Genomic DNA, 26,505 nt, shown 5'->3' with positions numbered 1-26,505 from the left:
TACGCACTAGTAATGATTTATATACTGAACACTATTTGTATATAGTACTCAATTTATCTATTATTAGTAGTAGTTTTAAGTAAAGAAGATCCGTTGGCACGAGCGAAAGAGTACCCCGTGACCCTACGTTAACATCCAGTACAGTGCAAGTCCCTTTGAGAATTAACTTCACAAGCCAATTAATTTAGTCCTGCATTTCAATTAAAAGTCATCCAAGTGGCGGACGGTGGTGGTGGTGGGGTGACGTCATGAAATTAAATTGACCAATGAGACTTCACAGAGAACGCAATATCGGGTCTGGCCCGGGGAAAGGCCCCTTGCACGTGCAAGGCAATTACAAACAACAACTTGTTGATGGATTAATGGCATTACGCAGATTCCTCCCCATGTAGAACAAGCAAAACAATAAGCGAGCAGACGACAAGCGTTTCATCGGCAGGGAAGACGAAATCTGGAGAGTTTCAGTGAAATCTTAAGGTAAGAGAGTGAACGCGTTGTTAAATAGGTTGTATTTATTTTCAGACCGATTGAATGTTCGACTGTTGATCATTGTTGAATGACATTGAATCGAAAAAATGTGAGTCAGTTAGCTGGCGGTTAGTAGAATAGCACCATTAGCCGTGAGAGTGAATTCATCTGTAGAGTCATGAGCTTGCAACTCCATTGCTTATTAACTACTTTGAAAAGTGTTTTAAAACACTGTTAATTGTATAGCCTGGACAACGTACGGCACTGATTATTTTTGGGACTTCTATGAACTTAAGGTTTATGTTTTTGTCTTTTTTTAATTTAACACGCAACGTTTTTATTTTGTACTTGATGTCCTTTTTCTCATTTTTTTTTCAATTTTCTAAAGTTGTCAGTTTTTTTAGGCAAAAGCATATGTATTCTCATAATTACAATGACAGCAGGAAATCTTTATTGTGTACAATGTGAATGTGTGAAGATAATAACAAATATCAGGTTTCAATGCCAGGTTAAGTACGCTTCCTAAACATGATCGTTTTGAGTTCAGCTTTCTAATGATATAGAATACAAGCTGCGAAAACGCGGTCAGTATTTTTAGACCGTCTAAGTAAACATTTACACCAAAACCAGTCAAAGGCGAAAGGACTGAGGATATTGCCGTTTTTACAAAATGATTTCAGATCGAAACTCGAGCCTATCTTTAAACGAAACTAAACATTTTTTTTTTTAATTTTCACCCAAGATAAATCAGCAAAAATCACAGATAATTTAGAGAAATCACTAAACCAAGGGTTAATGTGTTTTACAAGACTGAAACAAATTTATCCCGAATAGAAGAGGTTCAAACTGGTGTAAAAGTCGGGACCAATTTTCAGTCTTGATTCCTGGCGTGAAACCGCACCTGATTCTGAGACCCCCGTTTATTCCGCTTCATTCGAATTTAACTTCAGCATTGCATCATTCTTCATTTTCAACTTTCGGTTTGGTCAGTCACTAATACGTCAAGATAGAGACGAAGAATTCGAATAGATAAAGTCCCGTAAATCACCGCATATAGCTCATGTAATATTTACAACTTAGTTTCATATTTATTTTTTTTTTAAGTTTATGTTTTGTCTTTGGGTTATGATCGTATGTTATTCACGTTCATGCGAAGTGTAAAGCATCTCTTAATGTGAAATCTAAACACATACTGGCGGGTATTTAATCCGTCAGTTATAACGAAACGCCACGTTCACCACTACTGTTGGCATTCCCTGGCATGCGAACTTTATTTAGAAAAATTAAAATAGGTCATTATTTGACATTTAAAATGTTCTCTCTCGCTTTTATTGGGTAAGGCAATAACTGGCTCTATTATAAATGCAGCTACACGCATTTAGCGTTAATTGAACAATCTACGCATACATACATGAACAATTTTAACGTCACGTAAACACACCACTTTTATTTTAAAAAAAAAGGATCACTCGCACATCATAAAATGCGCTGGAAATATTTTTCACATGACGGACATGATTTGGTATGTGAATATAAGAAACCGATACTAACACGCGCAAAAAGGGAAGAATCAAAATATTTACAAATGTGAAAAATAATGTAATCTTTAGGCACTGACACCAACAATGTTTCACGGTTCTTTTGCTGTGGCGATAACAATGAGTCAATGCATGAACATTTGCGACATTTTTTGTCATCAAAGATCATTTAAAATGCCTGTTTGCACCGAGACTCGCATTTGTATTACAGTCATAGGCAGCCACACTAACCAATGTTTTGCCAGTCCTGAACTGGACCGGTTTCGTTCTCCGCTTAAGCACAATGGCCAGACCTTGTTGCTGGCATTTTATGTTGCTTGGTCTTCAGCACTGAGTCATCCAAACTCCATTGTTAACACCCTGTCGATCCTCTATCGCCTATGATGCACCGAATACATCCAAAGATTCACTTTAAATGCTGATCTTGAAAATGAAAATGTTTTACATGTCTTTTTAAATCAATTTTTGAAAATGTTTAAATGTCTGAAATGTTTTTTTCTTAGAATTACCATTTTACTATAGTCAAAAACGTACCATCCAGCTTGCAGTTGCAAATGAATGTTATTATGAATAAGTCAAACCTATAAAGACCGGTTCAGGAACGCCACAAAAATATCATCTCCGGTGTAAACGAACCCAGTCAAAAGATGTAAATGATGACATCGGCAAGTTGAACTTAATCGATTCGTTTTTAAGTTGAAAAAGATGAAGGGGCAGTAGCCTTCGGCCGCCTGGAGATTTTGAACGGGTTGACCACCCACAATCTTCACTCAGCTGCCTGTCAGGGCTATTAGCTGGTCGGTATCGTATTCCGGGCCGGGTGTCTCGGACTATTGTTTTTGACATGTTAACCATTGTTGGTTCTGCCACGACTAATAACAAGATGTACGACTGCAATTAAGATCTACGGCAGGACTGGGAAGCGAGTGAAGTTCATTGCTCGCTTTAGTTGCACGATCTTCATGACATATTTGATTTCTTTTACTTTAAAAATATTGCAAAAGTTAACTAAAGTGATCTGCTAATTTTAATTCGAAGTGATCTGCAAGCTTGAAATTTTACCGTTGATACAGTGTATAAGGGAAGAGTTTGTTTCAGCGATTGCAATAGATGCAGTGATATATTGCAGTAAATACCCAGAAACATAATATAACTTCACAAGGTTCGCTAATCATTAAGTTAAAATAACATTGAAAAATACATATGCATGTATATATGCTTGATTATCAGTCTACAAAAAGATAATATATTCAAGAACTACCTTTTCACTTTTAATTTTATTTCAAACTTGCAGTTTGATGTTTTAGGGATGGGGCGTTTGTTATTGATAAGCGTATGCATGAAAAACACAAAACGATAATGAAATATTGAAAAAAAAATGATGAAACAATAAAGAAAACAACATTCAAAGCGCAGATTATTTAGTGATTATCAGTGCCACTATTGTCAAAGCAAACGGGTACTGTTCTGTATGGAAAATTTCTTAATTTCTTATGCTGTTGGAAATTTTACATTTAACGGAAAACTTCACTGAATAATGAATAGCACAATATTTTTTCCATACAAAAGTGTAAAGCAATCATGCTTTACTGCAGTTTCCTTTAAATTATGAGGTTGACAAATTCCGGACGCTCGTCTACGCCATTATGGAAAGAATTCTAAAAGCAATGGCAGTGAACCTCGGCGACGTCCACACTTAGCCGCAGCACCCTGGGTAAAGAAGCTTACAGGGGATGAAGAAAAAAATTAACCACCCTGGTTTTTATTTCTTAATTTCTAGGAAAGTTGGAGTTTTGTTCTTTTTATTTCTTCTTTTCTTTCTGTCTTTTTTCTTTCTTTCTTTATTTATCTATCAACTCAAGACAAAAAAATTCAATCATATTCCTACGAGCGTTTTTCTTAACATATTCGGTCAAGACCCATGGTAGTTTGTCTTTGAAGTGATGAGACGTGAAAATTTAAATGAAGGTTTATAATCTGACTTTAGTGAACTGAAAATAACACTGCTGTGGTACAACGACCTGGGATGGGATGCATCTGAGTTTTATCAGTCCTTTTTGGTTTTTCATTAATGTGTGTTATATATTTGTAACTTTCCATTAACCTTTGATCAAGTTTTTATTGCAAGCGATCTCAACCGTGCCTTAAATTTTGGCACCCCCTGTAAACTAACAGTTTGGCTGAACGGTAGCTTAACCAACACCAACCTTTAATTAAAATCTCAGCGTTGCCAGGGAGGCCCGCAGCGCGCGCCCGACTAATAAGTGATAATGTTTTGTTTTGGCGAAAACCCCACGCGGATCAATTAGCGCTTTTAAAACAATGGCGAGCTACCGAAATTCCTCTCTGGCAAGAAGCGGCAAAACATCACGTTTTGCGGCGTTATCTTCTGAAGGGGTGAGTACGTTTTCCACCTCGAGGGTCCTCTTAAGTTGAAAGTATTACATCTTGTAAATTGTAGAACTGTCATGTTTTATTTTGCACGGGTGTTATGCTTGTTTATATAGAGGGTGTTGAGATAGAACGGCTCTTACGCATTTGCCTTCGTGCGTTTCGGGCATCTGACCGTTAGCTGTGGTTGTTTTGACGGCTGACCATCGGACAGTGTGTTGGGCTCCTCCGCCACCCCCCTCCCCCCCTCCCATTTGTCAATATGCAGCTCTATGGGTACAGAATTCCTATAGATAATCTATACCATCCGGCCATGGGAATTATTTACGCAAGATGGTCTAGTTCTATGAGTAACAGTAAATTGATGAGCTGGATTGTTTAATTACATATATTTATTTATGTATTCATTTTTATATTATAAGACCCTTTGTTAGACAACATTAAAATTTAATACAAGTCATACGTAAAACAAAAAAATGTTTTCTGTTCTATTTATTTAATTATTAAATTTGGTTATTTGTTTTTATTTTACATCTATGGCATATTTTACATGTACATGTTGGTTGGAAAGCATACAGCAGGTATATATGAACTTACGAAGTGGTACATGTATGCACATCGCGTGATCAACATATTTGATCTGTTGTTCGGGTTAATTTGTCTTCAGACTGGCTGTGAGAATGTGAGAATATATGCATTCTCTTTGCTTTGAACATTTTACCAGCAAAACGGGCCCATTGTTAGAGAAAGGAACGCGCGCTGCATAAATTTAGTTTGATAACTGAACTCTTCAACGTACATCCAGAGCATGAAGGGTTAAACAGTAACGAGCGGGATAAGAATTTGAGAAAACCTGTTTTGTTCAATGGTAGTGATAAAGGACTTTTATCGAAAAGACATTCCGTGAATGAAAAATAATCATTCAGAATTGGATGTGTAAAATACGAACAGAAAAGGAATTTTTTCTGGATAAAGATTCATATAAGAAAGACTTGTACAAATTCATTAGTGTTTAACTAAATAAGGCCATTTTAGGGAATTAATTTGAAAAAGGTTGATTCAAGGGAACATTACCCTTTACCACTATAAGGGGGGGGGATATCATAGTAAGGGGGGTCATCATAGACACTATGTACATCAATTATGAACTCACAGACGTCGCGTGACGTGACGTGGAGGTCGAGGTCGCGCGTGCCACTGACTCCTTGACGGCATCAGTCCCGCAGATGACAAGTCGTCACGCAGCCGACGCTGGCGACAAGACTGAATTAACGAAGTAACTGGAGGGTCGCGGAAAACAATTTGTGCGTCTCTTTTTTTTCCAAAGGCCTTTGATGTTGGGCTTGTAATAAGTCTGCAAGGAGTTGTCCGGTGCATTTTCCACAAAATAGCCACTGTACTAAGTTGAGATCCTGACCATAGATAATAGCCTACCAGTACGTATTGCAGGGGCGGATCCAGGATTATTTGAAGGGGGTCTTTGAATGCAAAGCCGACCCCCCCCCCCCCCCTTGGCGTGGGTTGAAAGTCCCCGAAAATAGGCCTATTTGGTATTTTCGAGGGCGAACGGTGCAATTTTGGTACGGTTTAGAACTATGATTCAGCTAGTTAAAATTCTAATTTTAACAGGGGACCATTGGTGTGATTTTTTGTTTCAGAAATCGAAGGGGGGAGTCAGGACCCCAATCCCCCCATCCCCCTAAATCCGCCACTGTATTGGTTGATCCACCCGTTTTGTCGGTTTAAAGAGTGTCCTCGATTTCTCGATTAAAACCGTACCTTGCTTGTTTTTTTTTTTTTTTTTTTTTTCAATGCGCTATTGGTTGTAAAGTTAGTTGCAGAAGGCTAGATGTCCTGCCGCTGTTATTACTGTAGTTAGTACAATTATCCCCAATAATTCAAAACCTAAACCGGTATACATTTCACAGCTAAATCATTTTATCTAAAACAGTTCTGTTCAAGATAAATTCCGTTTGATAGCGATTGGTGAAGTTATAGATAGATAACGATGATAATGCATAGGTCCGAATGACTGTGTGCTTTATACAATGATGTAAACAGAATATGATGTCTCTCTCTTTGGAAAGAGAGGTCTATTTTTACTTAACAGGTAATGTTTATTAAACTAAATTTATTATTTTTTCTTTGGTGAAACGCCTTTTTTTCTATGCGTTTCCTTTTCCAGTGTTTGTCGTGTACTGGTGTAGAATGAACAGTTATTTATTGCACTTCCGCTTCAATACATTAACTTTGTTACTCCATTTAACAGCGTGTTGCTTGAAAAGAATAAGCGTTCAAAAATTTCAGAAGTCATCATGACTTAACACATCCTTGGTAACAGTGTAAGATTTATAAATATATATTTACACAGCACTTAAGCAAAATATTTTAATAACAATGTCAATTTATTGAAATGTTAGGTTTTCCGTTGTTAAACGCAGTGAGGCAGACGATACACGACTCACGGCATACGATTCCCACGGTCGACCATTCAAAAAAACAAATAGTCTCAAACACCTTTACAACGGTTAAAACTAGCCCCACTCAAGCTATATCGAGCTAACGGAGAAACGCGTTGTTAAAGTTTGTCCAAAACAGCTCAAATGGCGGCTTTATAACTTAACGACTTCCAAATATTAGCTTCAGAGATAAGGTAAGTTGACGGAGGAACGATAAACTCCCGATTTAACGTCAGCTCTTGCGTTCTCCAAGATACTCTTGAGGGGCCCGTAAGTGGCATATTTACGCGGCGCCTCTTTGAGTAGATCATAAAGGGATAAATTAGATAACGAATGTGATGAATATTAGGCGCTACCGTGTTAACGAAGCCTCTTACACGAACCTCGGCAATGTCCGGATATTTTCGACGGGTCTCGCTATGCAATGCATATCATTTATGAAGTCTTGCCTACTGATTTTTTCTAACTTAAAGTTAAGGTCTATAAATGTTTTCTACTTGACTTTCGCAGGGCAAATATTATTTGTTATAAAGTCCCGCCTTATAAATTTTGGAAAAACGAAAACTTATAACCCATCATCCAAATAACCCATTCACTCCACACACATGGAAACCTTTAAAGGTCTAAAAATACAAACTTTTATTTGATGATGATGAAAAAATAAATAAATAAAAAGTTAGATAAATCGTAGCAAAACGACTTGAATTACACTGCCAAATTGATATGGTCGAAAAGTTCTGTTGTTAAGGTTGTTAAAACAGGGTCATTTGTACCAAGATAAGACGGCTTTAATTCATCAACCGAGAGCGGTGTTCGTGGGAAAAGCTTAATTCCCTAAAATAGAAAAACAGGACAAATGATAGTAGAGGCAGGAACAGAAACCGTAACATTTGTCTTTTGTTAATGTTGATGATCTTAAAATACCAAGTTATACAAGTACCATTTCATGCACTGAGAGACATTCATGAAATAATTTGGTAAAGGCCAGTCCTAAGTTAGAGAAATTATCACATTATTACAGATGACATCGAACACAGAAGTCTCAAAGACACATTCGACAAAATTCCTTGAAATGTAACACTAGCAATGCCACAGTTCTTTGATCGTCTGCGCCCAAAGATGTCGTCTGCTCGAGAGGCTCCGTCGCTCTCACAGTAGTGTGTACTATCGTATTAGACAAGAGCTCGCGGCCACGGCCCATCTTTATGGCGTCTTGATTCATGACGAAGTTCCCGTCGCTGTGACATTTCTTGACTACCCCTTTTATTTACCTCGGCGCGAGCTCACAGTTCACCCTGTTCACTGTTGTGTCGTCTGCCGATTTTTTTCCCTCTGTCCCATTCTCTCCTGAACTACTGAACGCCATGTTGGGTTCAGAATATTGGTGAAGATTATTGTATTTCAAGAGTGGGAGAAATTTTGATTTTGATGACTGCCTGGTCTGTGGGAACGCTTTGAGGTTACATTTTTTTTCTTTTGGAGTTAATTTTCCAATCGATGGACATTAAGCTTCATTGCCGCTTAATTCATTTCACTGGGGCATTGTACAACATAACAACGGACACTTGCCCTCCATTGAGAACAAATTTGCTATCAGGTAAATTTCTGCATTCTGAATTTTTCCCCAAGCAATCAAACTCTGGATAAAGGAGCCTGATTTTGAATGACAAACCATAGGGTACGACAAGACACTGTCGTCCATTGACTACCGAGTACAGAGACTCAGCTTCGTTTTTTTTAGAAGAAAAAGCTTATCGGGGTGGATAGCGTAACTGTGCGTCCCCCGATTATTCGGCATCGACTTCGCAACAGGTTCAAATACAGTATGACGGCATTCTCTGACGATTTTCTTACAAGGTAGGCGCGCTATTTCACTGTTCAATTTTTCTAAACTCATTCAAGTACAGTTACAATGTGATATTCGCCTCTTGGTAAAATGTTCTTATTTGGTCGAAAAAAATTAAGAAATTTTTATCGCCGCATTTGATCAGTTGTTATATACATGTGCACAAGTTTTTAATTGATAGAAAAAATCTTGAACGTTTCTAAAGCGATTAAGCGTGTTTTTACCTTGATGGCATGAGGAGTTTACCCTTCATCACATAACTGGTACATTGATGTAAGCACGTTGATGCCCGTTAGAACCGATTTATTTTTATCATCATTACAAAACATGTATAAACAGTACTAACCCCATTTCAGCAAAATTTGAAAATTTCTAGTTATTGGATTGAAAGAATTTATAAAATATTATTCTTCCCTATCCGGGTCGTTTGCTTCTCTTCGTCTATCTGTGTCTTACGTGAATTCTGCTTAAGAGGAACAAGGTGTTCTTTGCACTGGAAAAAAAACTAAGATAAAACTACAGAAAAAGAAAGCATAATTAAATACACGGTAGAACGTAATGCATTCGAGTAAAAAATCAAGTAGTATTTCTTTATTACTGTGACATGCGAGTAAATATAAGTTTATAAATCAACTGGCCTCATGGGCGAACAAGTCACCAGATATTGTACTTACATAAACATAAGTTTAAGGGTATAAGTTATAACAATGAAGAGCAAACACGATTAGATAAATAATGATACAGTATAGTGTGAGTACGACGACTGACCTTGACAATATGGTGTGAAAAAAATCACTCTCACAAAAAAAATATAGCTCATAGTAGAGACACCTACATATTTGGTTGGCATTAAGACACATGACTAACTGTCTTTGTTTTAACCACTGCAGACGTAAAATTTAGACTTCGCTTGTATTTGATGTTCAGTAAAGCTGCTCTGTTAAGCAAGAAAAAAAGAAAGAGAAAAAAAAAAAAAAAACAGGTAGTATAGGAGCCGCCTTGATTGTGCACAAAATAAAAAATATGTTTTGCTACTTCCCCTTGAGGATTGAAAAGCGTCACATGCATGTAAGGACATAAAAACGTACATAGATTTGCGTATTACGAAAAAACATTATAACAATATGAATAAAAAAGTGCATAGAACTGCGTATTACGATGAATGCTTATAATAATATGAATATGATGCTTGCATTTTGATTTATCAATCTGTCTCTATGATTAGTTGATCTTGATAATTTATCATCTATGAATTCCTACTTTATTAACCTTTTTCAATTATTTAATTATGTAAATAAGCTAAAATGTGGGTTTCTTTCTACCATTATTCTCTGTACAATTACCAAAACTAATATGTTCTTCTCTTAATATGTACACGTGCTTTTTGGAGTAACACATCAAGAATCTGCCTGCAGATGGTGTCTTTTATCATTGTGTTTTATTCATTTGGTTATTTCATGTTATTTGTTGGTTAAATGGTATATTTCGAAATATTTTTCTATTGGACTGCATGCGTCGTTGATTACAGCATTCGGACCTTAAATTGTCCAACAACGTTGCAAGAATGTCACATATATGCACGTAACAATACAAGAATGTTCCTGTTTATATACGAAGGTTATACACGTAGGCCTACTTCTCACTCCTTAAACCGCGTCCCACGTTTCTTGTTCACACACATACAAACACACACACACACACACACACACACACACACACACACACACATTAATTTCTATGTACTTAAACAGCAGTTAATTATGTCCATTCCCATTCCATGTCTTTTCTCATCTACCAACTTATCGCGCTCTGCGTTACGCCGTTTGATCTTCCTAATGCGCCCATTATGCCATTACGCGTAACATCTCTCGCCAGTATGCACCCATTTCAACTTCAAAGCGGGACCACCGGAAAGTCAACGGTGAATCATGCGTGCGTGAAATGGGAATTCTCGGGAATTTAAATTTGAACCTGTTGCCTATCTCGTGTCATCACTCTATGAGCAAGGCTGGGGGTATTGCTGAAGAATTACAATGAATCACGAGTACTAGGTGACCAGCTGGCCCGCAAGAAAACGCAGTAGATACTCCAGCGCAGTAGACTACTGCAATCATAATGCAAACATGCTTCAAATCTGCTTCGATTTGGGAGCTAATTAGCATATTTGAAAAATGCTTCTATCATGCTGTTAATCTACTGCATTAATGCTCCTTTTTGTACAAACCTATGTACTTTTTGGAGTAGAATTGCAGTAGGCTATGCTGCATTTCTACTGCAAATATGCTCCACACCACTACTGCGTTAATGCTTTTTTGCTACTTCGATAGCCTACTACTGCATTTTCGTGCGGGGGTGCTTGGGGTGGTTACAGTATTCCATTGATAGACCCACTGTAGGGCTATATATTTCTCTTTTAGCGATGTTTGCTGATGCACAATGTTTCAACCCCGTTTTATCATTGATAAATCTGATATAAATTAATATTTTAATAAATGAATAAAATTATGACTTCAAATACCAATAATCAACCGGTGCCAGTAGGTACATTGCAATTCCCATGATGTAGCCTATGTAAAAAACTGCGTTTAAAATCAAACGATTAACACACAGAAAAGATCTGAACATAGCATGTAAAAAACCACAAAATGCCACTACTTAGGTTTATATTAATTTTACTAGTTAATAGAAGCTATTTTTAGCTGTTGGTGCTCAGAGAAGAGAAAAATAACACTGCGCTTGAAGCTCACAAAACATTTTTCTAATACCGAGTACGCAGTGCTGCATTACACCAATTCCTTTTTTTTTTTTTTTTTTTTTTTTTTTTGGGGGGGGGGGGGTTAAAATATTATTGCCTCCCTCTTCTTAAATATCTGGATATCTGCCATCGGGTATGGGCTAATTTTCATCTTTGAGACGCCTTAAGTATCCCTCAGTCTGGATAAAGCTGTGCTCTCGATAGATCAATTATAAAAAGGAAAAAAAAAGACAAACGGAGAGAGAAAAGTTGCCATAGTTACACACGCTCCGTGCTGCCTTTCCATCTTAATACGCATGCGCAAAATAATCGTCCCCAGGTGTTTTGCCATTAGCGGGTTTAATATAGTCTCCCGTTTGACAGAATGCCATTTAAAGAAAATGAAGTGGGCTGACGCAGGGGCAGAGCCTTTGACATTTCAACACAGCCTTCTTAAGAATCCCCTTTAAACGTTCTTTTAAGTATATGCGGTGATTAATTGTGACTTGGAATTAAAACGGTGTTTTCTCTGGTTTTACAAGCAGTCAGAACAAGGTTCCACATGCACCTGCGGTACTTGAACTTTAATTGCCTTATTTCATTTGTAACGACCATTAAAAGAACAGAGGAATATAACAATGGAGAAAATACATAAAGATTTCAACATTAGAATGCCGTAGCTTTCATCGTTGGGATTAATTACGCATGCGCCGTGCGTGCTAGAGACATCTCGTCTGTGCCGAATTTGCATTCTGAGGATAATTTGGTTTGGTAGTATTTCAATCCATTTAAGGTCTGAAAAAAATTAGGATTTTTTGCTTTATTGTTGATAAAGAATTATGCTGTTTCTTGTAGCCTAGTGAGTATGAGAAAGAAAAGATGAATGTGGGGGCCCGTCGTTAATTTTTATTATCATTAACTTGTATTCCTGAGAACAAATTTCAAAAAAGAAAAAAAAGAGCATGAGGAAATTTAATGCGTGCCTTTACTAGGGTAAATGTGGATAATCTGGAGTTGACTGAGAAGTTAGAAACTGGAATAAAACTTCAATCGAAGGGATAGGATCATTGCAGTGTTAATAAATATGTTTTTTCGGTCGTTTTATCGATATATTTCCTTTAAGCACAATATATTTCTCCTCATTCATCAATTCAAAATATCGGACAAGAACCTGTATAATGTATGTATTATCAGTAAAGTTTATTTAATTTCTGTAAGTTTAAGGGGATTGACAGTCAAAAGGTCCAATATGAACTTTACTCTACTTATGTACTCTAAATATGTACTCTACTTGTATCTCAACACGGCTGTGTAGGGGCGGACCACACGAAACATTGTCAAATAGAAAGCGGTAGCAAGTGGAATTCAAATTCTTATCAGTACTGCGAATCGACATATCACTTTTCAAACACGTGTTTTTAACAGGGTTATCTGATGGAAAGGGTAAAACGGGGAAAAAAGCCCTGTTATTGAGAGATGATTTTTCACACCACGTTATTGTTAACATGTGTCTGTTCGCTTTACTGCGGTATTGTTTTTATTAGCGTTTATTGAAAAAAAGCGAGAAAATGCATACCAAGTCATAAACACTGTTAGTGTATAGAAAAACCACAGTTAATATTTTTTGGTAAGCGTGTACACACTTTTATCAGTTTATATAGTAAAAGATATCTACTGGCTTACAATAGTATAGCGTTCTTGTTGCATGTATTTAATGAGATATCTAAATAGTTCTTGTATTTTATCTTACTACTGCAGGTATATTGCATCTTGTTAAGGTGAAAACGATTTTTCATAGTACGGCTTTGCTTAAAATTCCATTTTTACTCGATGTGAAAATCTTAAGATGTCATTCAATCGTTTTCTTTTATTAAGTCAACTGTAGAGAAAAACCTTGAGAGCATTTATCTATTGCGTACTGTTGAACACGCATATCAGTTACTCTTCGGTTTTACATGTGTTGTAAGTACATTGTACATTTAGTAGGCATGTCAAGCCATGCTCGGGGCATTTTTTTTTTTATTTATCTATTTATTTATTTACTTTTGTCACGACATTATCCGTTAAACACTAACGTCTTTAACCTAAAAATACAAATTATAAAATTTAAGCAAAATACCCCGATTATCCACGTTAAACAACTTAATTCACTCCCAAGTCTTACTACGGGTATAAAGTGAAAACGCGAAGCACACCGGCCCAGCTGGAGACTCCATTTATACGAGAGCTCCGCTGCCGTAAATCATGTCTGCTTGCTCACGACACTGATGGAGAGCGACATACCCACCACGGTATTTCGGACACAGTAACGACATTAAATCTTGCTCGAAGGTGGGAGCCTTTTGAAACGGTTAGATAAGTCATAAATAACTGCTAACCAAAGTAAGCTGTGTTTATTTTTTTTCTTGACGCACAATTTAAACGGAGAGAGATAGAAACTATAGGAAGGTGAATTTTGGTTTGTTGCAATTGCATGTCTTAAGCTTTTAGTTTGTAAAAAGATGGGGAAAATTTAAGGAAAACATCTCGGTTGTGGAATGAATAAAAAGAAAGCCAATGGAAGAGGGCAGAGAGACATAAGAAAAAAAGAATCAATAAACACTAAGTCTGTGTTCTAGATAAAATATAAGTTAAAAACTAAGTCTGTCACATAGAGACAATAGTAGCTGAATTTTTTAATTGTATATTTCTGCATAATTCATAATTATAAACCCTACAATATCTAAAAAGGGCATAAAAAATTTAAGAAAAAGTTTGGACTTCGAGAACGAAAAAAGCGGCTTTTTTTTTCTTTTGTGTATTTTAATGCCTTTGATATCCCTGCATAAGGCTGTCATTATCAATAAACCTGTATCACATATGTGGTTTTTATTCAAAATTACGATGGAAGAAACTGCAATTTAATTTGAACCGAACGGAAGAAACACGTGTTGTGGCTATTTTTTCTACTTTTTATATTCCATTTTCAGTTATTCTTTATGTATTTCTTTCAAAATAATACCCTTTTTTTCTTCGAAAAAACAGACTTCAAAACGGAACACGAGCCTGCGTGGATAGTATTTATATTTCAAAGTTTTTCCAGGGGCGTGAAAAGGACGTCATTATTCTTATCCACCGGACATGTTATAACGATAAACGCCTTAGGTTGAAACGCATTTCATAAGACACGCGCATCGCGTTATTCAAACCCCGGCCACTTGTAAAATCATACGCGGCCCCGGAGCGAGCATTCCGTTAACCCATTCGTTAGCGTTTATGATTCTGATCATATGCGACGCGCAGCTTTGGTTGTAAATGCTACCGGGCCATTGCGGCTGTGAAAGCTGTCGTTTTCAAGTGTTTTCATCGCAGCTTTTTGCTACTTTCTACACGTGGCGGCAATTTAGAACGCTCGTCTTTGGGACTTCGCGCGAACAACTGTGCTCTCTCTTGACCATATACTGCAGGTCTCAGACGATTGATACAGATATATGAAAAAAAAACGTTTGTGTCTATTATGAATTTTGTGATATCCGTGGTTTCTGAAATTTGAATAAGACAAGTAGTTTATAATTATTTGATGTATAAAATGGTTTATTGATTCCGTGTGAGTGACATAAAATGTTCCATGTTTTAGCAAGATGCCTAATTTCATAAATTTTAGTTGAAAAAAATGCAATTTTACAATCGCTAATCCCGACATTTCAACTGCAGAGCGTGAAATAGTAAAACAGAAAAAAAAATGATAATGAAGCAAGGGAATCCAATGATTTGTCGGATACACCTAAAAAACAGCTACACGCCAATTAGGCAGAGCACGAGACAAATATGCGTGACAATCAAAGGCAGTCATTGTCTTAATTGTGAAACACTTTTACATGTAATTTGTTTAAAACAACGAGTCTTTTGTCTAGTCACTTGCGTATGTTAAGCTTTATTCGAGAATGTTTCATTGATAAATACACTGTAATTTGAAGTTGAGGAAAATCAAAAGTAATCACCAGTTTCTTCTTAATTTACTAGCAATCTCTCTTTTGAATGAATCGCATGTTAAAGTTGCATAAAGGGTGTCATCATATATTTCATACACTGGGATTACCTTTTATACACTACATCATATTAATATGAATCATTCATGTCGGACCTGCGGTTAGCTGATCTTTCTCGGCTCTCAGCGGTAGGGGCAGGCGATGAATGCTTGAGGAACTCTAACGAGACATAAATAGTGTAAATGTACGGCTCAATTACGCGAGAAGAGACAAAGTACGGTGTTCTTTATTACGGCGATATTTAGTAAATCAGGAACCGTGGGCTGTCGTTATATACTGTACCAACAGCTGTTGTGGGTTCAGAGTTTTTACCAGACGCTCTGTGCTCTGGTTTCCACCAAGGTGAGAACATCAAATTGCAGGTAAATTTGATTTTGTAGACTTTGAAAGTTGATACTTTAATTTTGAAGTCGTTTGTTTTTTTGCCATTCATTTATTTCGCTTTCAAAATCGCATAATTCATTGACTGTTACTAAGTAGTGGCGTTATTTTATTTAAAAAAGTCAAGCTTGAAACCTAATTTAGTCGTGAAGGAAGTTTATTGTTACTTGTGCATAAAAATTGCTTTAAGAAGGAGAAATTCCTTTTCATTCATTAATTCATTTTGATTGGAGTAGTGTGAAGATGTCAGGTTACATTGTTTTGTGCACGTTTTTCCAAAATGCTTTTGAGTTTCCTGATTAGTCATACGACAATAACCTTATTGTTTTAATAAGAGATTTGAAATATGTTGTTTTTTATTTGACTTTACTGTTGAGATATTGTTATAATGTTCATTTGTGTATCTTCTGAAGATTAGAGAAAAATACTATTTATTCTAGGTACAATAAAATGATTTATTTACCAGTTTCTTTGTTTTGTTTGTTCCTTATTTTCATTTCATTTTAAATGTTTTGATCAATACGTGCTCAACTATATGTATTAGGATTATTACTGATAATAAATTTGTTTTTGTTCTGATTTTTACCACGTGTGTGTCAACCGTGTGAACAAACTGGAAGTAGTTCAAATACAGGTGTACGAAATAGACATAAGTGTAAAAACAATATATAGTATATAAAAGCATTCTACTGTGTATGAATGCCAGGATAGGCGCAGCAGGTCTTATGACATAATGACTATTTCTACAGACTATACGGCTACAGAATTGTCATATAATTGAAACCCATAGTGATTGATAAAGGATATTGGTTTTGATCACTATATTGCTGAATTTCAGTGGCAATGATTATCACTTGAAGTCTGCTAGGTGTGGACTAAAGATAAACTTAAGGCACTAGAAAATATGAAACTTAAGGCACTAGAAAACATGAAACTTGAGGCACTAGAAAATATGAAACTTAAGGCAATAGGAAATTTGAAAGTTGTTGCAGCTTTTAGTCTTGGTTCCACTTTATGATTATTGGGTGCATTTGGCTTTATTTGGTTTGGTTACTTTCGTTCAGTGGCATTTTATTGTTTCTTCTGAATTCTATGTTAATTCTGAATATTTTCCAAATAAATACAAGTGAGTCGAAATTCATGTTACAAGAATTTCTCATTTTTCTTTCAGGTTTTAACTTCAAAAACACGGACTTACAACGGAATATACCAAATTAAGAGATGGCTACAGCAGAAATCACCCATAAGGGAGTGCCGCCCGTCCTCCTGCACCCACGCTCAGTTTTACCCGCACCCATCCCCGTGTACCCAACAACCCTGGGTGGGCAGCAGGCCAGACCGCCTGTTCCACGCCCCGGTTGTCCGTTCCCTAATTTCGCTGCCTCCATCAATAGCGTCACGTTCAGCACGTGGACCACACATCCACTGGAGTGCGTGCTGTCCAACCAGTTCCTCCCAGGCCATTTCCCGCTGACCAGCGCAGTGACCGCGGTCAGTCAAGGACAAGAGGGAAGAAGTGGACCTGCGGCCCACGTCTTGGAGAGGCGTTTCACGAAAGGTAAGAAAGTTTTTCACACGTTTTGTACGGTCCTCTTAGCCGTTTGTTTACTCTTACGCTGTATTGATATAAGTTGGTGACGCTGACAAACGCAATTTCAGTGCATTTCACTTAAAACACAACACCCCTTATCATTATCTTCATGAATTGGAAATCTATTATATACATTGCTCTATTATCCGTTATTGTTCATAGAATTGCGCTGCTCCTTTGCGTTGTCCACGTTTATGGGTTGAATGTTGTAAAAAAAAAGCACTACCAAAAGCCCAGTATCTACACCTAAATAGGTTACAGCCGTTGCAGGCTATACCCTGTGGTTTCTACTCTTTCATATTTTAATTCCTGAACAAAGTTTTCACACTGAAGACAAGTATAGGAAGTGGCACTTAGTCCCAGACCTGGTGAGCATGCAATGATCGCGCAGTTCAAATACCTCGGCTGTAATTGTACAACTGTGTCGCGACTTCTGGAAACATTTCAGCTGTGTTGGCACTATTCTATTTAACTTCTGGGTTGAATATAGCGTATATGAGTAAGCATGTGTTTTTTGTACGTGTGTGAGTGTGTGTTTTTGCGTGTGCGTGTGTTTTTGAGAGCATAATATGTGTTCAAGTGTGTATTCCGCTTTTCATATTATTGCCTATTGTAACTTGTTGAAGTGGTCAGAATAATCACAATGATAAGTGTTTAATGTAATTCTCAAATTAAAAAAAAACTGATTAAAATATAGTGAATTATATTTTAACAAAGAAGCTATATCTTCATTTTTTTTTTTCTTTTTGAGGAAACCCCCACATAACTGATCTAGACAATTGCAAACAAATTAAACTTCCACATTTGTCATGACATTTGATTATGTTTCGGGGTGCTTTCTCCAAATTGAAATAAATGATGTGGAAAATTATCTCGGAATTATCTTGGAGATTTTTTGAAAAGGGGAGGTTTATGTAGACCCACACATAGGATGGAAATATTCTGTGAAAAATGGTTCAACTTAAAAACCTATTTTCTGTAGTATGAAAAAAGTACATGTTCCAAAACACGTGTTCCAGAATACAAATTTACTTAAATTAGCGTTGAATATTAGCGTTTTATCATATCATCTTGTACTCGATATATCAATATCAGTTTTTGCTGTGGTCTTACGTGGATCACATAAACTGAGATATTTAAAAAATGCGGAAAAGATAGAAATCAATTAAACACCCTTTTCCTGTTTTTGTGGTTAAAGTTCTTTTAATTTCAAGGTACTTTAGAACATCTGCACGTAAGTTTTTTGTCTCGGTTTTTTTTTTTTTTTTTTTTTTTTTTTCGAAACACTCCGGCACGTTTTTCTGGTTTGTACTTATCAATGAGAAGATCGATTCAGTTAATGTCCCCTTTTATGGTTTCAGTGTAACGTATGTACATACTAGTATACACGTATATATATCAAAAAGCCTTCTCTGCTTCCACAGCCTGTCTCGCAATCTCAAACGATTCTTGCGTTTCATTATTGTCCACTCATTCATACATGTATATTTATTCATTTCATGACAACTCAGATACCTTACCCAATCAACGGACACGTAAAACTCCAATTTTAATTTAACATCATGCATATATTACCGTGTAAGGGGGAAATAAATTCACGGCGTAGATTTAGCACATAGAATCTACTAGTAAAAACGGCCCCCTATAGCTTTCATTGCCACAACAATGGATGCAGTGACTCTGTCCTCTGTCAGCGAACCGTTACCCTCTACCAGGGCCGCAGTTATTGTTGTGGACATTTTTTGGCTGTCTATTTATCTAGAGACATATCTATGAATATCTGTGAAAAATCAATCTGTCGCCCTGGTAGAGGGTAACGAAGCGTCAGCTTGGAACGACTTCGCGTTCCTGTATCTGTGTGTGATTTACGCCAGGACACTCCGTTTGAGTGCTTGGTCAACCCCGGGTGTTCTAAACGTGTTGGTTTGCGGTTAGATAGCTTTATTGTTGACCACAATGGCATCTCACTTTTTAATGCAAGACATATCACCACATTTCTGTTTTTCTTTTCTGTTAAATGTACTGTATATTTTGTGCGTTGTAAATTTTGATACATGTTTTGTTCTCCTAAAGTGTTCAAATGTCAATTTGATATATCAAAGGAGTGCGGTCGTAAATTTGCCCTAAACGTTTGGTGGCGTAGGAACTTGCTGTCAATCATTTGACTCAGTTGATCAGACTATTCTTTCTCTATGGATTTCTGTGTACAGCTGAATGTACACAATAATGTACACCTAAATAGTCGCCTTTAGGTGGATTTATCATTATTTTGTAGAAATTCAAGACAAGCCTCGTCCAAAGTTTGACTTTGCGCACCTTGCTGAGGCCGCAACCCAAGAATACGACAAAATCAAGAATGATGACAGCGAGAGTGAAAGTGAAACTGACCGAAACCAAGATGCGAAGATTATTAGTCATGCTATGTCACAGTTCTTCACTGGGTATAGGTAAGTTATTTTTTATGTTCGAGTCTGTGTCTGGAAGCAACAAGGTCCTAGGACGTATATTTGGAGAGAGAGAAAGAGAGGGGGTGAAAGAGGGAGACAGCATTGAACAAAGAAGAAAGACCGTATCCTCAGGTTAAGACCAAAAATCCACAAAAATTGTATGACTTTCATGACTCAGAAACGGAGGTGCGGAGGTGCAAATTTTCCACTGAATAAAAAACAATTCACAGAAAACGATACATAAACGTTCCCGAAGGAAATAAGTGGTAGCTACAATCAAATTCAAAAATGTGAACCCCGGTACCAAGTTGGTCTCTTTGTTGTGAGTTTGCATTGACAGTGGGCCAGGTTGTATGCGCCGGCACACGCTTCTTGCTTCCATTCGGCAGCCACATTGTAATTGGCAACATGACGTCTCAAACGATCGCTTCATTATCGGAACTTACTCAGCCAGCGCCGTCAGCTGGGGCGCACATGGGGAAAGTCTCAGCTGACAGAGCTTCTGTAGGGTTCGTCTTGGTTTATGTGTTCAGTATGTTCAGTAAAGACAGAGGTGTAGAGCTCGGAACCCTGGGCGCTTCTTAAAGGGGACGCCACTGCGAAATTGGTTTCCAATTATTTATTACAGTTAAAGTATGGGAATCTTATTTCCGATTTTCGTGAAATTGTCATTGTCATAACGTCAGAATTGTAAAATGTTTAGATTTATGAAGTTAACTGGCATCTTTGTGCTGATTTTACATGTGTGATGAAGTTATCCAAAGATCCGTGTCGTATAATTTGGCAGGGGCGCAATTTCATTTATTACTTCATATACTATGATCAATAGATACGCATGCCCCTCTATTGGGTTGGGGTTCGCTGTTTCTTTCATTTGGACCTCAGACGGTCTCTGCTAATGACCATGGAATAAGAACTCAAAAACCACAAAAACATTCCCAGCTGCAAGCCAAGTTATACAGAACCTCATGGGTCAACCCAGTTACAACCCATATGGAACCCACTGAATCCCCAAACTGGGAGGCAGTCAGCGACCCACACTGAACCCATAGGAACCCCCGTCTGGGCGTGCTGATGTGGTAGCGACTGAATTGTAGCAACTTCATGACAGGTTTTGGTTACCAAATTTACATAAAATTCAAATGGGGAAGATTGTTGAATTAACCAAGTGTAAGGGCACGGAGTGTGTGTTCAACGAGTGAGGTGGGGGTTATTCTGAAAATATTTGCTTTCCCATTAATAACAAAATATGTTGTTTTTTTTTTTTTTTTGGACGTGTTATTGTGAAATGTTAAAAGCTTTGGTCATCTTTTTTTTTTTTTTTTTTTTTTTTTTTTTTTTTTAACTTTAGGGGACCCCTTAGATCTTTTCAAAAACCTCATTTTAAAGTACGGTCATTTTGAGAAAGAATAAGAGGGGTTTCCGTTGACATGAGAGGTTTTTCCTAACCGTATGAATTCGTGCTCAGCTTTAAGCGACCAGTGTGCGCAGCGATCTCTCCCCATCGTGTGTGTGCGTGAGCGCCACTTATTCAAGCAATTTAAAGGTTAAAAGAAAAGTCGTTGCGGGTCACGATTTGATGCGTCGAAGAGTAGCAGCATACATCATCTGCAGAGTACCGTAGCGCGGATAAAACAGCCAACTGTTTACCGTCTTGGGGGCAATAGCATGGGGGGATCTCCTCGGGTGAAATATTGTTGTAAACACCGTTTTGTGAGTCACGGGCGAAAGGTAGTCTCTTTGGCGGCCATAGAAGGGTATGCTTTCTTTTAAAAGGTTCACTCTTACAATCACTGACTGTTTATTTATTTATTTAATTGTTTGTTTTTATCCGTCTTTAATTTTTCACAAATTCTGTCATGGCGGCCGTGGTCTGTTGGTTCTAGAAATTCTTTCTTTGAGCTACCAGTGTTTCTCGACTATGGGTAGAATTCTGGATTTACAATACTTTGGCAAATCTGGCATTGGAATTGTATGTTGGCAATGGCAGTTTTTATCAAGCTCTGCTATATTAGAGACCACGAAATACCTCTTTAATAGTATGTAATAATGTTTGCATTATTTTTAGCTTTCCCAGATCTTAGTAACGATAAAGTTGAACAAGCCCCGAAAGAAATGGGCAGATATAAATGAATGATTAATCTGTTAGATAAGTTAAAATATGTTGGAATTAAACAAAAAAAAATGTGTCTCATTTTTTGTGTTGCCTAAAAAAGTTATATGCTTTGGAAGGATAAAAAAGTTTGCGTTGAATGAATGATTATTTATCCACTGCTTACAGAAAATGCGTTTTATTCTTTTTGCATGATTAATAATTTTATAATCAATTTTACTGTATATGTGAATGTCAATTTTTCAGTCTATCGAAATTTTTTGAGATTGGGTTTTAGACTGTTAATATTATTATTATTATTATTATTATTATTATTATTATTATTATAAATTAGTTACGCAAATAATAGGTGTAGGTGACCTCAGCGTAAAGAGAGTAAAAGTGAGATGTGGAAATAACTTCAAATCTTCACTATGCCACTTTTTGTGGTTCATTTGAAAGAGCAGTGACTCGATAGTTAGAAATTTGTTCCACTTTATTTGTACTTTGCTCCATTTTTGACAGCTTGAAATGTCTTAAGGGGTATCAGTGTTGCAGATTTCGCGGTAATTCGTTTCGGAGCGTTGTCTTGATTCGGTGAGGAAAGCGATACCTTAATTGGCGTTCACTTTAATGTCAACAGGACGAGGGCGTTTACTGGGGTCTCTCAAAAGATGTGGATCGATCCACAAATTATAACATAAACAGCCACTTTTATTGCAATACGTAATTTTGGGAATATTTTAAAGCAGCTTATCGACAATTTAAGTGCTCAGGTACACTTCCCCAGCAGAAGTTTGATTTAGAATGTTAACTATTACCCTGCAAGATAAATTGAATAACCTAACACATTAACAAATATTGAAAAATATTTAACAAAAACAGAAACATTAATTGTACTGAAAATGCTACAAGGAAGAAGAGAATAAAGGTAGATATGATTGCACATTTCCATTTTTTCCAGTAGTTTAAGAGTATGGACCCAGATTTTGATTTAAATGTTCTTTATGACTCAATGCATTTAGAGATGTACCTTGTTCTTCCAGTTACCATACAACATACGGGAGAGGGTTAAACGTTTATCCTTCAATGCATCCGCGGTTGGAAAAAACGGAGAAGAAAAGAGGCCGTGGCATGACGAGGTAAACATTGTCCTTCCGCTGAAAAAATGTTGACAAAAACATAGATAAAAAATTATAAGCTTAAAGAAAGTCAAACTGTGAAATACTATATTGTTACTTTGAAATAATGATTCAATTAAAAAAATTAAAAAGGGCAATTATATATTTTTTTTCTGCAGAAGGAAAGATTTAGATAAAAAAAATAGATAATGTGGTATGTAACTGAATTGGTTTGAGTTTAACGAATTTGATACACTCTTCCTCCAGAAGCTATTTTTTAAATAAATTCAATTTTGTCTTTGATGTTAAATATTTAACTTATTTACAGGGCGAAGAAAGAGTTTATTTGTCGGTTCTGCCAGCGCCATTTTACGAAGTCCTACAATCTTTTGATTCACGAACGCACGCACACAGACGAACGTCCTTATCCGTGTGACATCTGCGGCAAAGCTTTCAGGAGACAAGATCATCTTAGAGATCACAGGTAATGTAACGTGATATAATGATAAAACAGTTTCCTCAGAAAAAGGAGAAAGAGAGGGGGGAGAGGAAAGGTAGTAATGGAAAATATACATTTACGAAACTAATAGAAATGTCTATTTTGCTCACAGCTTACATCTCAATGAATCACTAAGTGATTCATGCAAACATCATATTTCTTTCAGCTTTTAACCGACTCATCAAGGAACACTTACATCAGTTATTACTACAAAACTTTCATCTGCTCCCGTTCCAGGTACATCCACTCCAAAGAGAAGCCGTTCAAATGCAGCGAGTGCGGCAAGGGCTTCTGTCAGTCGAGGACTTTAGCGGTGCACAAAACGCTCCATATGCAGGTAATGGGCCGTGGTAGTGTTTAAAAACATTTTTAACGGTGATTTATTCTCACTTGAATTAAGTGCACGCTACATGTGTCGCCATCTATTGGTGAGTTAGCTTTGTTGAAAGAAACGTCTCGGTGAAATTAACAGAATTAAGAGAAACTGAGAATCTAGTTTCTAGGCAATTGCAGTTTTGATATAAAGTTCGCCGATCTAAAAGTCATCGATACATTCATTTTGATTATCAAAACAAGCTAAGGTAGTTCAGATCAGTTCAGTGTCTTATTTGATAAGAATGTTGGTTTAATAATAGTTATTATTGATTATTTACAGTGCTAGCGATAAAAATATCTTAAAACTTCATAAGTATATTTAATGGTCAATAAAGAAATATTATACGTGATTTCAGGACTCTCCTCACAAATGCAACACGTGCGGGAAAAGCTTCAACCAAAGATCCAATTTGAAAACCCATCTCCTCACCCACACCGACATCAAACCTCACTGCTGCGGAGACTGCGGGAAGGAGTTCCGCAGAAACTGCGATCTCAGACGACACGTGCTCACGCACACGATGCCTGTCACGGAGTGAATCATTTGCTGTAATTTCGTTGGGAGATTAAATGTTAATTAAATTGTTTCTGTCAGGATTGTCCATACAGACATTTTTTTCTGCTCAATGTGGTCACAGTAGTGCACATTGCACCAGGCTTGGGTAGAACTGACGACGTCTCATTGGAGTTAATGGCCGACCATGAATTATTCAGAATTATCCTCGAAGTACCACCCGCTGTGATTAAGTGCTTCCTTGACAAGGTGGAATGCTAGAAACTTGCCAATGGATTTTTTTTTCATCAGAAATATTTTAAGTTCTCAAATTGTTATTTACTAAAAGGGGCAGCATACCAGTGCGACTCTTGGTTATAGGTGCCAATTGGATAATTGGATAAAAGTGCCAAATTGCAGTGGTAAAACTGTTTGGAAAAATCTACTTGTAAAAAGTAGAAAGTGAACGCCCCCAATGTGTCCATTGTGAGACAGAAATATCAAAATCGGGTAGGAGTACATGTACATAGGTCAAATTTTTGTTCTACCTCCTTAAATTGAGTTGTTTGAAGAACTATTATTGTCACTTTGTTTCAGTACATAACGCAGCTAATGCAATTATTTGTCGGATCAAGAGAGTATGATAATAAAGGCTCAAGCATGCAATAAGGTCAACAAATGTACTTATATGTCAGCGCCACCCTTGCCAAAGTTTAACCTGTGTACGTCGCTCGTTGACTTGACGTTTAACTTACCTTTGCAGGCCCGTAGCCAGGGGGGTCGGGGGTTCGAAAGAACCACCCTTTTGTTTGGAAAAGGTCCACTCTGGGTAAAATTTGATCTATATACTTGAGGATTTTATGGTAAAAGGTCTCTTTTTTCAGAAAACGAACCCTCCTTCTGAAATTGCTGGCTACGGGCCTGCTTTTCTTTGGCATAATTTGTGAGAAAAACTGTGTGTGAGAAGTCTCCAGTTTATGCCAAATACTTATACTAAATTTGGATCACGTATACGTTTGTTAGATATCACAGGTGCGTTAATTTGAGGAACTAATGAGCATGTCAGTTGTTGCTCATTCAATTCACATTTAGACAAGGCAATACGTAATGAAGATACAGGGTGAATGAATAGACATCTTGGCAGAGTTAAGTGTATTGCTTTGCAAAACAACAACAGGACGATTTGCTTCGCATTTAAATTCTGTATTTGGGCAAGCAAAGGTGTCTCAGACTTTTGTATCGAATTGTGTTTGTAAATTTGTTATGACAATGGCGGATTTCGCTTTGCAATATCACGTTCTTGTAGCTTGACGCTGTGTTCAAGTCTGTACACATAGTTAATGTATTGGAAAGACAATTATTTAATTAGTAGCACACTTTATTTATTTATTTGTTTGTCTGGTTATTTGTTGTTTTTTTCATCTATTATTTAATTGTCGACGTCGCCAATGTTACCGACTGACCTCAACGTCAGAGTATTGTATAATTCTTATCTTTCATTTTGAGGTTCTTTTATAATTCAAAATTGTGCAAAAAGCATATCATGTTGAAATTTAAGTTTTTAACACGATTTAGTCTGAATAGATTAGAGAAATGATGAAGACTTTGGTGCAAGAGCCACAACAACGTTTTTCTTTTATTTGAAATATTTATAAACTTAAAACTTTTTTATGTTGTTTAATAATAAATGAGTGACATTTTATACCCTAGGCGTTCGCTATTTGTTATTGAAAGCAACTTATCTAATTATCCCTGCTGGAGTGACAATACTTGTTTTAGTACATTTTGTGAAGTTTCTGGTGACAATCAAAAGTGAATTGCGATCAATATTCCAATAATTGATATTCAGTACATTTGATTACTTTGGCCATTACTGGGCGTATTTTTTTTTTTTTTTTTCATTTTTTTTTTCACCTCAGCACATTATTTTCATGTTTATACAGTTAATTTCTCTTTGGTCAAAATTTTGTTTTGCAATTTTTTCTGTGCGCAAGATAATTAACTCCATGATTATTTAAGCCGCAATTGCATAAGAAAAAAGC

General features: G+C 36.8%; 1 protein-coding gene across 2 annotated transcripts; it reads left to right on the top strand.

The window, feature by feature from the left end:
• The first annotated feature begins 288 nt into the window (after positions 1–288).
• Positions 289–26,167, top strand: LOC106168894 (protein odd-skipped-related 1). 2 transcript variants are annotated; one of them, XM_086994640.1, is made up of 7 exons: positions 289–477; positions 17,017–17,403; positions 19,712–19,883; positions 23,022–23,117; positions 23,425–23,580; positions 23,833–23,932; positions 24,327–26,167. In XM_086994640.1, the coding sequence occupies exons 2-7, from the start codon at positions 17,067–17,069 to the stop codon at positions 24,507–24,509; spliced, it is 1,044 nt and encodes a 347-aa protein (XP_086850766.1). In that variant the 5' UTR covers positions 289–477; positions 17,017–17,066; the 3' UTR covers positions 24,510–26,167. The 2 variants fall into 2 exon arrangements, with proteins under 2 accessions (XP_086850766.1, XP_086850767.1); XM_086994641.1 differs by lacking the exon at positions 289–477 and adding an exon at positions 15,665–15,826.
• Positions 26,168–26,505: the final 338 nt, after the last annotated feature.

Source organism: Lingula anatina, chromosome 8 (genome assembly GCF_051362555.1).
Source record: "Lingula anatina isolate TDL-2025a chromosome 8, LinAna3.0, whole genome shotgun sequence".
In the NCBI taxonomy this organism is placed as follows: domain Eukaryota; kingdom Metazoa; phylum Brachiopoda; class Lingulata; order Lingulida; family Lingulidae; genus Lingula; species Lingula anatina.
The sequence above is the reverse complement of the archived record's forward strand: the minus strand, read 5'-3'. Positions and strand labels throughout refer to the sequence as shown.